The sequence below is a fragment of the Chlamydotis macqueenii genome, chromosome Z, assembly GCF_036417535.1.
Source record: "Chlamydotis macqueenii isolate bChlMac1 chromosome Z, bChlMac1.mat, whole genome shotgun sequence".
Taxonomy (NCBI): domain Eukaryota; kingdom Metazoa; phylum Chordata; class Aves; order Otidiformes; family Otididae; genus Chlamydotis; species Chlamydotis macqueenii.
The window spans coordinates 22,672,123-22,683,478 of NC_141593.1; the positions used below are offsets into that span (position 1 = coordinate 22,672,123).

At 47.9% G+C, this 11,356-nt stretch overlaps 1 protein-coding gene across 1 annotated transcript; it reads right to left on the reverse strand.

Moving 5' to 3' along the window:
• Positions 1 to 139: 139 nt before the first annotated feature.
• CD180 (CD180 molecule) lies at positions 140 to 5,907 on the reverse strand. The gene is made up of 3 exons (XM_010115939.2): positions 5,813 to 5,907; positions 2,886 to 3,052; positions 140 to 2,215 (listed from the first exon to the last, which is right to left on the reverse strand). Exons 1-3 carry the CDS (start codon positions 5,900 to 5,902, stop codon positions 490 to 492), a joined length of 1,983 nt encoding a protein of 660 aa, XP_010114241.2. The 5' UTR covers positions 5,903 to 5,907; the 3' UTR covers positions 140 to 489.
• Between the last annotated feature and the right edge of the window lie 5,449 nt (positions 5,908 to 11,356).

The following is an 11,356-nucleotide window of genomic DNA, read 5'->3' on the forward strand; positions in this document are numbered from 1 at the left end:
ACTGCTAGCTCTTAAATAATATTGTTTTCCAAATGCATTTGATAGAGGGTGAGGGTTTGGTTTTGGTTTTTGGTTTTTGTTTTGTTTTGGGGCTGGTTTTTTGGTGGGGTTTTTTTGGGGTTTTTTTTGTTGGTTTTTTTTTTTTGTTGGGTGTGGTGGTGGTGGTGGTTTAGTTCTCTTTTTCTAAAGAGAACAAAGTTTGCATTTTGGCCCTTGGATCTTCCCTTTACAGGTGCATTAGATGTAATAGCTGAGACACGAGTGCTAAAATTGAGTTGAAGTGAGATTTCTCTATCCATATTCAAGGCTCAGGTCATAGTTTATTTTTCCAGTTCTCAAATAATTTTTTTTAAAATTATTTTTCCAAAAGTTATAATAGAAATGGAAAGGGTTTCACAAAAGTTCAGAAAATATGGGTCAGGAACAAAAACTGAGTTGTCTTTCATCTTAATATAACAACTGTATATCTTTTCTATATCTCCATCATACTTATATTTGCTGGTAATTTTGCTTGAAATAGCGAGCACCCCAAATGAAGATGGCACTACAGCATAAAATAGCCAGGACAACTACAATGATTCCTGCTGTGTTGAGCCCACAGGAGAGTGAGATGGTGGCCAGCTGAGCCCCAGCTAGCGATTTTGGTTCAGAACATCTCGTTCCTTCAGGGTCTTCAATTTTATCAAGATTCTGCCTGTACCAGCTGATTAAACCAATATTGGAGCAGGTGCAATCCAGAGGGTTGTAACTTAAATTGATTACGCAGTGGCCAGCTAAGGATGCTAGCTTGTCCTGTGGTACAATACGAATCCTGTTGTGGGCAAAATTGAGATAGATGCTGTTGAGGTTTGAAAATGCATCTGTGCTGAATGCAGTAAGTTTGTTGTGGCTCAGATCGACATGCCGTAACTTCTGGAGGCTGTGAAATGCTTGGTCACCTATTGCTGTCAGTTCACAGGATGATAAAATTAGCACCTCTAAATTGTGTAGCTGTTGGAACAATTTGTCCTTTGGCAAGATCCCTGACTCGAAGTTATTTTGACTAAGGTCCAGGAGCATGAGGTTTTCCAGCCCTTGAAATAGATGCTGAATGCTAGTATTGATGTGCGAGGAGGAAATATTCAGCACTTGCAAGAGATGCAAATTTCGGAAAGGACCCTGTGAATTGTTGATATAAAGAGGAGTGAAAGCTAGGTCCAGCAGCTCCAGGTTAGCACCATCCTTAAAGAGTACATCTTGAGGGTGGAGCTTTATGTTGTGGCTCAGATTTAGGTGCTGAAGACTGCTCAAACCGCTCAGCGCTTCATTACAGCAGCCAAAGCTTTCAATGTGACTCTTACTTAAATCGAGATGTTGAAGCTTTGCCAATTTCTCCAAACAGCCAGAGCCTAGCTGCAGGACCTGCAAGTTCCCCTTGATGTGGAGGTGGGTGAGGGAGGGGAAGGCGGCAGATCTGGTGTGGCAGAGGTGCTCAAAGGAGTTTGCGTTGAGGACTAATTCTGTCAGTGAGTCCATGCCACTGATGCCAGGGGGCAACGCGCTGATGTGGGTTTGAGTTAGGTCCAGCTTCTGGAGCTTAGTCAAGCACTGAAATGTGGTGGCATTTAGGTTTCTGAAGTGCTGTAGTTGCAGATAGAGATTCTTGACAGAGATATTACAGAGGCCTTGTAAAACATCTGGGCTTATGAAGGACTTCTTTTCCATGTTATGAAATGTTCCCAACCAAAGGGTCTGAACTGTGGAGTTCTGTATCCCCGCCAGGACCACAGGGATGTCAGTGCAGCCCCCAAAGTCCAGTTTGTAGAAATGGGACTGGAAAGCTCTGGGTTCAATGTATAAAATATCATTGCCTTTAAAGATGACAGTTATATTGCTGGTCTTCTGCAGGATGCGGACATCTTCTGCTGTGATTGCTCTTATGTTGTTCATTTGAAAGTCAAGGTATTTGAGGTTTTTAGTTGGAAAGTTGGGAGGGAGTTGCAATGAAGAAATGTGATTGCTGCCCAAGATGAGGGTATCCAAGCTGTCCAGGTTTGTCATTGGAATAAACGACATACTGGTTATTCCCGTCTGCGTTAAGACAAGCTGTTTCAGGGACTGAGGGCCAGCGAACGCTGTGTCAGACAGAAACAGGAGCAGGTTTCCAGTCAGCACGATTGTCTTCAGCTGCTTATTGCTGTGAAAGGCACCATCGTACACCCAGTTGATCTGACACCTTGAGAAAGCAACAGAAACCAGCATCAGTGGCCTATCTCGCAAAACTCCCCTGGTGTACATGATAACCCGAACTGCACTTTCATATCTGCAAGAACTCATGATCAGCTGCCTTCACTGGGATAAAGCTATCTTTCTTTCCCAGTGATGCTTGTTTGGTATTTGTAAGTTCACACTGAAATACAGGGTCCTGGTGAGAAGAAAAACTTGCCCTGAAGTGATGAGTATGTGGAAGCATTTGTAGAAGTCAGGGAGATGCGAGGTTTTTAGTGTCCCGCTTAAAAAAATTTAAATCTTTTTTCCTATAGAAAAAGCGGGACATTTACAAGGATCAAATCTGTGTTTCTCTAGGGTTTATGGAACAATATCTTTATAGAAAAGTGAATTTTAAAATTGCTTTAGTAACTTTGATGTCACTACTGTCTTAGCAGCAGTAATATGTGGAAAACGCATAATACTGTCCTGCAAATGATTGTCACCAGAGGAGAAGGCTAGATGTTGCCCAAGCATATCAATTTCTGCTTAGCAAAATACTTCACAGCTATCTGCAAGTGCTACTGGTGGTTTCCCTGTGACGGCAGGGAGATGCTGTTCTGATGTGTTCCATAGGCAGGCTTTGAGTGGGGGGTTTGACCTACCTGATGGGCAGAAGTGAGGATACTCTCCGTTACCTTGTTAAGTCCAAGTAGAGAAGAGATTTGAGCTCAGAGAAGGTTGAATTCTGGAGGGAAGGGAGCACGTTGAAGCTGAAGTCGAGGATTTCAGTTGTGATGGGTAGTTTTTCAGGAATCTTCCTCAGTCCTAAACCTTCACAGCTATAGCTTTTACTTACTGTAATCTGTGGAAAATATATAGTGAAACTGCAAGAGGTATGTGCTGTGAATATAAATAGGAAATTATGGCACTTCAAAAAAAAAAACCCAAACAATCAAACAAACAGGATTTTGAATTATTTAAAGACTTAGCAGCCAGAACCCCAGGAAGATTTAGTGCAAGCTTGGAATGCGCAACCCTGGGGTTTTGTGGAGTATGTTTTTAAAACAAATGCTTTGAATCTCTCTTGTACTAATTCGAAGTGTCTCATCCGTAGGACTTTCTTATCAAAGTTAGCACATACGAAGATTGTTTACTTTTCTGGATGAATTGTTAATCCCTGAGAAAGAATCTCCACAAGGTAGTTTTAAATTCTGAATTTTGTGAGTCTTGTAATAAAGCTTATTCTAAGCTAAGTCTTAAGAAAACCTTGCAGAGAGGAGGTAAAAAAGAGTACGTCCAGGAATGTTTCTGGAACGAACATGTCCAAATTAATTGGATCTGAATGGCAGTTACACACTGCAGCAAGAGGATGGCGGGAAGGTTTAGCTCAGGCTGGACAAAGATCATGTCTGATACGCTGAGTCTTTGAAATTTCTATGAAGGCTTTTCAGTTTAACTGAAAATAAATCAATCTGTTATGTAGAGAAGTCTACCCTGTGGATACCAGGGAAATTCATTAAACATGCTTGACCTGCCTTTGCCTGGTGATTGCACCAAAGTCAGCCAGTGCCTGGGACTATGGCACGCAGGGAAACACTGCCGCGAAACAGCCTGCGGCACCGCTTAACACAGCGGAGACGCTTGGAGCACTGCACTGGTCCCTGCTGCCAAGCTGTGATGGGGATCACAGGCGCAGCCACCATGGAGCCACCCTCCTCCTTGCCCAGCCCTGCTCCCAGAGAAAGCCCCGGGTGGTTACAGGGCCTGGCTGGGAGGGACGCGGTCACCGGGGCCGCGAGGGAGCTGCAGCTTTGGCAATATCCTGCCAGGAAGCTCAGACACGTCCTGCTTGCAGGGAAGTAAAAGCACAGATCGCAGAGCCGGCCAATCTGACCACTTTAACCAAAGAAGGGTAGCCCAAAGAAGGCAAGCGGAGGTAGTGGGATGTCCAGTGAGAAATGCACTGGAGCCTGGAGTCCATGGCAAGCAGAGGACAGCGCCAGTGTCTGCCCTGTGGGGTGGGAGCATGTGGCTCGCCGCGGCTTTGCTGGGGTGCAAATGCATGGACCCTGCAGAATGGTGCACGAGGTTCGGGTCCGTCTGCCCGCGTGGGACTGTGAGTGAGACCAAACCATATCTCTGCCTGTCCGTGGCTTAGGAGAGGTAGGGGGCAGTGGAGGCCCTTGGTAACCTCACCGGAGACGAAAGAACAGCATTTGTTGCAAGCCACAAGCTGGACAGGGCGAACACTTTCTTCCTTTCCTATGGATGCAAGTCCTGTAACTGGAGGGTGCCAGGGGAATGCCACGGCCCCGCGCTGCTGCTGGCGGACAGGGGCAGAGGGACACTGGCAGTGGCATGACAGAGCTGGGAGGAAGTGGAAGGGACTGTCACAATAAAATGCCCCATGCGGGTGGGGAGCGCGGCTCCTCCACTGTCCCTCTCCCCCTCGGTGTGCCAGAGCTCAGTGCTGGGGGAACAGCACCGAGTCCGGCACTGGCATGGAGGGACAAGCCAGCGCTGCCCACAGTTAAGCCTCCCATGTGTGGGCACTTGGCATGAGCTGGGGGGCAGCAAGCCAGCCTGTCACCACTGTAGCACGGGGAATTGTCCCCAGCCTAGAAGCACCAAAATAATACACCACTGGTAACTACAGAAACGGCAAAGCGCAGACGTAGACAAGCTGGTGCTTTCAGTGATGATAAGCAGAGAAGAACCCATGGAACTGACTGCTGTGACGTGCAGTTTGGACAAATAAAAAATGTTTGACTGTCACTGTAAATAAGAATGGTGTCTGTTTTACGATTCAAATAAAACAGACAGCAAGCTCTCTCTGTATGCTTTGGGGCATGGAGGGGCTCTCACAGGGAGCTGAGGAGCAGCCATGCCCTGGGACATCGTGCCGTGGGGTTGGAGTGCTTGCGGATTTGTACATTTAATTCAGTGAGGAACGCACAATTGGCCCCAGTTGTGTGCTGTGCGGGGATGGGTTTCCATGGTACCACTTCCCTGAATCAAAATCCTTCCTTTTTTTTTTTTTTTTTCCCCTCATCTCCCACTTTAAAAAAAAAAAAAAAAAAAATTCTTATGAGTCAGCCTTTTCTCCTGCCCGTCAAAAAATTCTGGTACTTTCTTACTGTTCTCATGTGGTACTACACATCAATCAAATGGCAAATAGAGACACCATCACCCCACCACTGTGTACTAATTCCTGTATGCAGAGCACACCTCTAAAGAAAAAAATCCTTTTATCTGTCCTCTGTCTAGCACTAATATTTGCTAAATACCCCTGTGAAACTTCACTCGCCTTAGAGCTCTCTGGGAGGTGAAGCGTGGTGCTGGTTTGATGGGCTCCCAAAGCCCCTGGCAGCAGCAGGGGAGAGCGTGGGGTGGGGGTGCATGGATGCATGGGTGTGAGGAGGAGGAGGGACAGTGGCTGATGTCCATTTGGACATCTCAAGACACCCGCCTTATTTCTCTGATAAAGACCTTCAGATCCGCCTGAGAGAAACCACTTAAGAACTGAAAACAGTCAAACATCAGCAGGCTAGTATTCACCAGAGACTGGTCCTCTACACACCTGGCCTCTGCATTTCGAGAGGGACCGGCGGCTGTCACTCACCTCTGCGCACATTGGCTCTGCAGCCCAGGATGCTTCACAGCCCATGCAGGCGAGTGATGTGAAAATCAGAAGGTATAAATCAGAGGCCATTACGGAGTGAGGTGGGTTGTTAAAATGGATGATCTTGCGCTATCTCCCCGTGATGAAAGTGAGACAGAGCACCAAAGGTCAGACAAACTGGCAAGTCGGCTAGAAAGGAGGTCGTAAGGAAAAAGAAACACTTGCTGAACCTCCTGAGCTCAGTGTGAGCAAAACCATAGTTTTGGAGTGAAAGAGGAACTTCCCTGCTTTAAAATTAGTCAAGTGACTGTGTACTGGTACTTTTGGGCAGAACAGATTTTTTTTTTTTTTTTTTTTTCCTAAATTGAAAGTGAGGGAAATTGGTCTTTATGCTTGTGTAGAGTGAAACACTCCCACTAAGTACAGGGGAGTTAGTTCAGCGTGAAATAGGAGGCAGAGCAAGAAAAGAGCAGACGAGACCGCAGGGTCTCACCAAAGGGGAATTTGATGCAATGGAAAGTTTGAGTAAAACAAAATTTGGTGCATGACTTGTGAAAGTCTCAAGAACTTGTGAAGCAACTAAGATACAGTCAGAAAATCTGTGCCTGTATCGCTGCAAAAAGGATTGTGATGCTGAAATGTGCTTCTTTTGTTTGAAAGAGTAAAGCTGAAAAGCAGTAGTTCAATCTGAAAACGAACTCTCTTCCTCTTGTATTTAGATTACAAGCAATGATTAGTTTTCTTAAGGAGGACAGTATTTGTAACCCTCTCCACAAGGGACATGTGTGTGGCAGCTGCAGGCGGGAGTGCCTGGTCCTCGCTGCCCAGGATGGTGCTGAGCGCTGGCTCTAGCCAGCCAGCTCAACCTGCCTTTTTATCCTTTCTTAAATATCTGTGGTTTTAGTCTGATAACTTTGTTTTCAGCAGGCTTAACTGATGCTCTTTCTTCACCACCTAGCAGGGAAAGGCATGATGAAAACACACTGGGCTCGGCAAACGCACCCCAGCACATGGGGAGAGGCCAGGTGGGCTGAGCTGCGGAGCCGATCCAGCCCTGGTAACTCATCAGTGAAGCTGCAAGCAATCAAGATGCCATCTGGAGAGCATCTAGCTCGACACCCGGGAACGTGGAGACATCTGGGCTTCTCTGGTGCCAAGGGCACAAAATCACCAGCTTTGGCTCTGAAATTGTGTATGAAGGCCATGGCTGTTACTGATAGCTGAAGCTGATGCATCTGTTGGATTTTACCTGAGCCGTGCTGTGCTCGTTCCTGCAAGCAGCTGTGGAGAGGGGAGCAAACAATGTGGCAGGAGCAAAGCTTAAAAGCCAGTGCAGAGCCAACTCCCTTTGGCACCTTTGCCAAACCTCTTGGGTGGGCTGTTGTGGCTGGGCACAGCACCGATGCCCTGTATTTGTCCGCTGTATTTGTCTGCTGCCCAGAATGCTTCTGGGCTGATCTGACTTGGCTAGGTTTTGGGTTTTGTTTTTTTTTTTCCTCCTTAATTTTAAAATTTAAAAGAAAATAACTTACCTGAATGACAAGCTAAAATATTACTCCGCATCCCACCAACAGCTCTGCCTCTTTCACATCCAGCTCCCAGTTTGCTGGAAATCCTGCTCTCCCTGCAGCTGATAGCAAAAGTTTCAGAGGAAACTGTGGTTTGGTATGTTTGCTTCTTGTTTATTTGCTATTTTACATGGTAAGGCTCAAAGGCCAGGCCTGGGGGTGTCCCTGCTCTCCCTGCTGCGCTTCCCTGGCTGGTGGCAGCTCGGACTCACCCTTGCAGCCTGCTTCTTGTTCCTGACAGACTATGAGCCCTGGTGGCATGGATGCTTCCTCAAACCCCCGGTACCAGAAACACTGAATTTAAGATTAATGTGTTGTTTTGGAAGAAAAGTCCTTTAAATCAGGAGAGGATATCAGCTGAAACGAATCCTGCCTCTTCCTGCAGTGGAAGTACATTACTGTGCGTCGTGGAATTTACACGTGACATAAAGGGGTATAAATAACTGCAGAGATTTTTTTTTTGGGGGGGCGAGGGGGTGTTTTTGAGGAAATGGGAAGCTTTATGATGCAAATAATGAATTCCAGGGCCTGCCTTAATTTTGAGTAATAAAGAATTCATTATGAAACTGGTACTGGGTGACTGAAGCTCCTCTTCTCACCCATGTGCACAAGCAATTGCTGAGCTTAGTAAAAATGACTGATGATTAGAGGGGTCTGAATTATTCATTACATGTGCCTATCTGTTTAATTTTGCTCCTTGTGCTTGTAAAGGAGTGAATGGGAAGGGGTAAGCGTTTACGGCAACGGTTTCAGTGCTGGCAGGGGGCTTTGCTGCAGGCACCCGCCGTGGGGCTCGGTGGTGGAGCGCTGGTGAGATGCTGAATGCTGCTGAGGGCTGAGTAAATTGCCTCCTCCATGCTGCCCCTCAGGCGCTGTGCCACCCTGCAAACAAGTTCCACTGCCCTGCAATCAGAGTCCCGCCAGGGGAGGGCTGTACATCCCCCCAGAAGTTCTCCATTTTAAACTAATTTCTGAGCTAGATAAGAGGAACAGCTCATGAGGCTCACCAAAACGTTATGAGTCATCCAGGGCCTGTGCCCACATCTGGTGGCCCTTCCCCTGCTTAAAAACCACCAGCGAAGCTGCGTTGGTCCTTGCAGGGTCCAGGGCGGTGATGTGCTGGCATGCTCCTCAGGCTGGCCAGGTGACACGGACATGGGCATCCCGTGGGCTGCAGGCACGATGCAGAAGTCACAGGATGCCAATTCCCACCCCACCACAGAAAAGCAGGCCCCATTTCTGGGTGGGATCCTGTGTCCTGCAGGAGCCTCTCTGCTGGAGCGGGAGGGCGGCTGGTTGGCTGGAGGGGAAATCCTGTCTGGTGTCAAATCCGCCCGGCTGGCCCTGCGCCTGGCCTACCCTCCTGTTGGGAAAGGCTGCCGGCCAGAGCACTGAGCACAGCACCTCCAAAAAGCCTGGCCCTCAAGGGGTGTTGCAGGAGGGATGAACCTGGGAAATCACTCCTCTTCCAGGGTTGCCTTGGAAAAAATGTGTAATGATTGTAAGACATCTAAGGCATTTAACAAAAGAAAAAAGGACAATGAATTGTGTACGTGTACTGAACAGACTTTAGCACCCTCAGAATTCCTATGATATGTTAATTCTGTCTTATTTAAGAAACGAATCATGTCGATCTCTAGGTCTTCCATAGATCTGAAGAAGGGACTGGCAACCCAGCACAACAACGCTTCCAAAATACCTGTCTATACAAGATCAAAGGATTAAAACAATCTTCAGTCATTTCCTTCAAGTGCGGATTTCAAGTTTTTCCTTTATTGTTTTCTTTGGTACCACAAACGAGAGACAGGAATCCGAACGACTGCTTTAAACGGTGGATGTAAGAACCCAGACCAGGGTTTGCCTTGAGGCAGTGGGATTTGGCCTGTGACTGTTCCCCAGCTGTGGCTGTGTGGTGCCTGGAGAGGAGACACAACAGCTGGGGAGTACAGGGACCACCTGCCTGGCCGGGCCACAAACGAACATTTTCCAGCAGAAAAACCTGTGCAGGCTCTGCTGGTGCAGGAGGTGCTGCAGGCTCAGCCCACGCTCCGAGGAAAAGCTTGACACAAGACGATGCAGCAGGAGCATAAATCACCCACAGGGAGAAAAAGCTGCCATAAAAAAATGTCAGAGTTTACCAGACTTTATGTGAAACCCCTCTGCTTTGTGCTGCAGCAAATGATCTTTCTGAAACTGTAAACGAGGGCAGGAGGCAGCAGCCAGATTGCGTGCAGCCCACGCGCTCTCTGCACGCGAGCAATGTCCCTGTACCTGCGTTCAGGGGTGGTGGGGACACAAGGGGGTGAAGAGCTCCAGGACGGTGCCTGCGATGCCTTCCCTTGCTGGGCATCGGCCTGTCCAGTGAACGTTTTGGGCAGCCAGGGGCCAGGCTGCAGCAGCCCTCCGCCCCAGGGATTCCTCCTCTTCTGCTCTGCCGCTACTCCTTCATGGAGGACCAAACCACCAGCTGCTGTCCTCTGGCACTGATATAACCATCAGTCACATGCCACAGATTCAACTCGAAATTTCCGTAACTTGAGCAAACCACCTGCACAGGTAGTGACCTAGGTGCCCCTTGTAAAAGAGAGAGAGTGTGACCAGGGACATGGTGTGAGCGCTGCGTGTAGAAATACCCCAGACAAATAAAGTGAGCGCTCCTCTGGCCGCCTCTCCATGGATGGTTTGTTCTTATGTGGATTTTATTTTGAGACAGCTTTTAAAAGGATTGATGGAAAAGGTGCTCAGCCCGTGTGCTGTTGCTGCACCAGGTCCTGGGAACCCCTGGGCTTTAGGGGAGCATCAGTCATATTTTTTTTAGTAGGGAGGATAAGCAAACTGATGATCGCAGTTTGTGAGAGGCCAGGGGACGCTGGGTTTCCTGGCCCCCATGCCTGCATCCTGCGCTCTGCCTGCCGGCCAGGAAAGGGGGTTGGACATGGCTGGGGCACGCGAAGCCGTGTGAAGTCCTACCAAACAGTCAGGACAAAGGCGCTATGCGGGAAGGAAATTGCTGATGGGAATTGGCAACCAATTAATTACTGACGTCTTGTACATCCATGTTTCATCTGCAACGGGGAACACCTCCTGTACTCTCCCTGCAGATACTGTTTCTATATAGCTACTCTTGCTCTGTTATCCCCCTTGAGTAGCTTGTGATTTTTCAGAAATTCAGATGTTTTGAGGATCTCAGTGCTCGAGCCCACTGTTACTCTGTGAAACAGCTGTAAGATTTTTCCCTGTCTCAAAAATGCAGCCGCTGTTCACTGCTAAGCAAGAAAAATACCCAGTATTTTTGCTCCCCATGGGTTGTATCAGTACTATAAAGCCAAGACAGAATGCAGATTTCAATGATTAGTAACAAGGCACTCTTCCTCTCTCTGAACAATACAGAATCTTACAAACTGAGCTGTGCAAGTCTTGCACACTAGATTTTTAGACTGAGAGAGAAATCTGGTTGTATTTGTAACTTTGACTTGAATAGCAAGCAAAAAATCAGAATTAAAACCCTCCTGAGCTTTCCTTTTCCTCAGGTGGTCTCTGCCGGATGTAGCCTGGCACAGCTTTGAGGAAAAGGAGCTTCCCAGCCCTTGCATGGAGAGGCTGGGCTGAAGGTCCTGCACATAGGTTGGTGCAATCCCAAGCACAAATACAGGCTGGGCAGAGAATGGATCGAGAGCAGCCCTAAGGAGAAGAACTTGGGGGTCGTGGAGGACGAGAAGCTCAACATGAGCTAGTAATACATGCTTGCAGCACAGAAAGCAACCACATTCTGGGCTGCATCAAGAGGAGTGTGGCCAGCAGGTCAAGGGAGGTGATTGTGCCCCTCTACTCTGTTCTGATGAGACCCCACCTGGAGTACAGTGTCCAGCTCTGGAACCCCCCCCCCAACATAAGAAGGACATGGACCTGTTGGAGTGGGTCCAGGGGAGGGCCACAAAGATGATCAGAGGGCTGGAGCACCTCTCCTAGGAGGACA

Bases quoted from the DNA above. Each gene is read 5' to 3' on its own strand.
- CD180 (XM_010115939.2), bottom strand. From the start codon at position 5,902: ATGGCCTCTGATTTATACCTTCTGATTTTCACATCACTCGCCTGCATG. The intron at 3,053-5,812 runs GTGAGTGACAGC...TATTTTCCACAG, and splicing joins CAGAGCCAATGTGCGCAGAG to ATTACAGTAAGTAAAAGCTA. The intron at 2,216-2,885 runs GTAACGGAGAGT...TGCTTTCTCAAG, and splicing joins CTCTACTTGGACTTAACAAG to GTGTCAGATCAACTGGGTGT.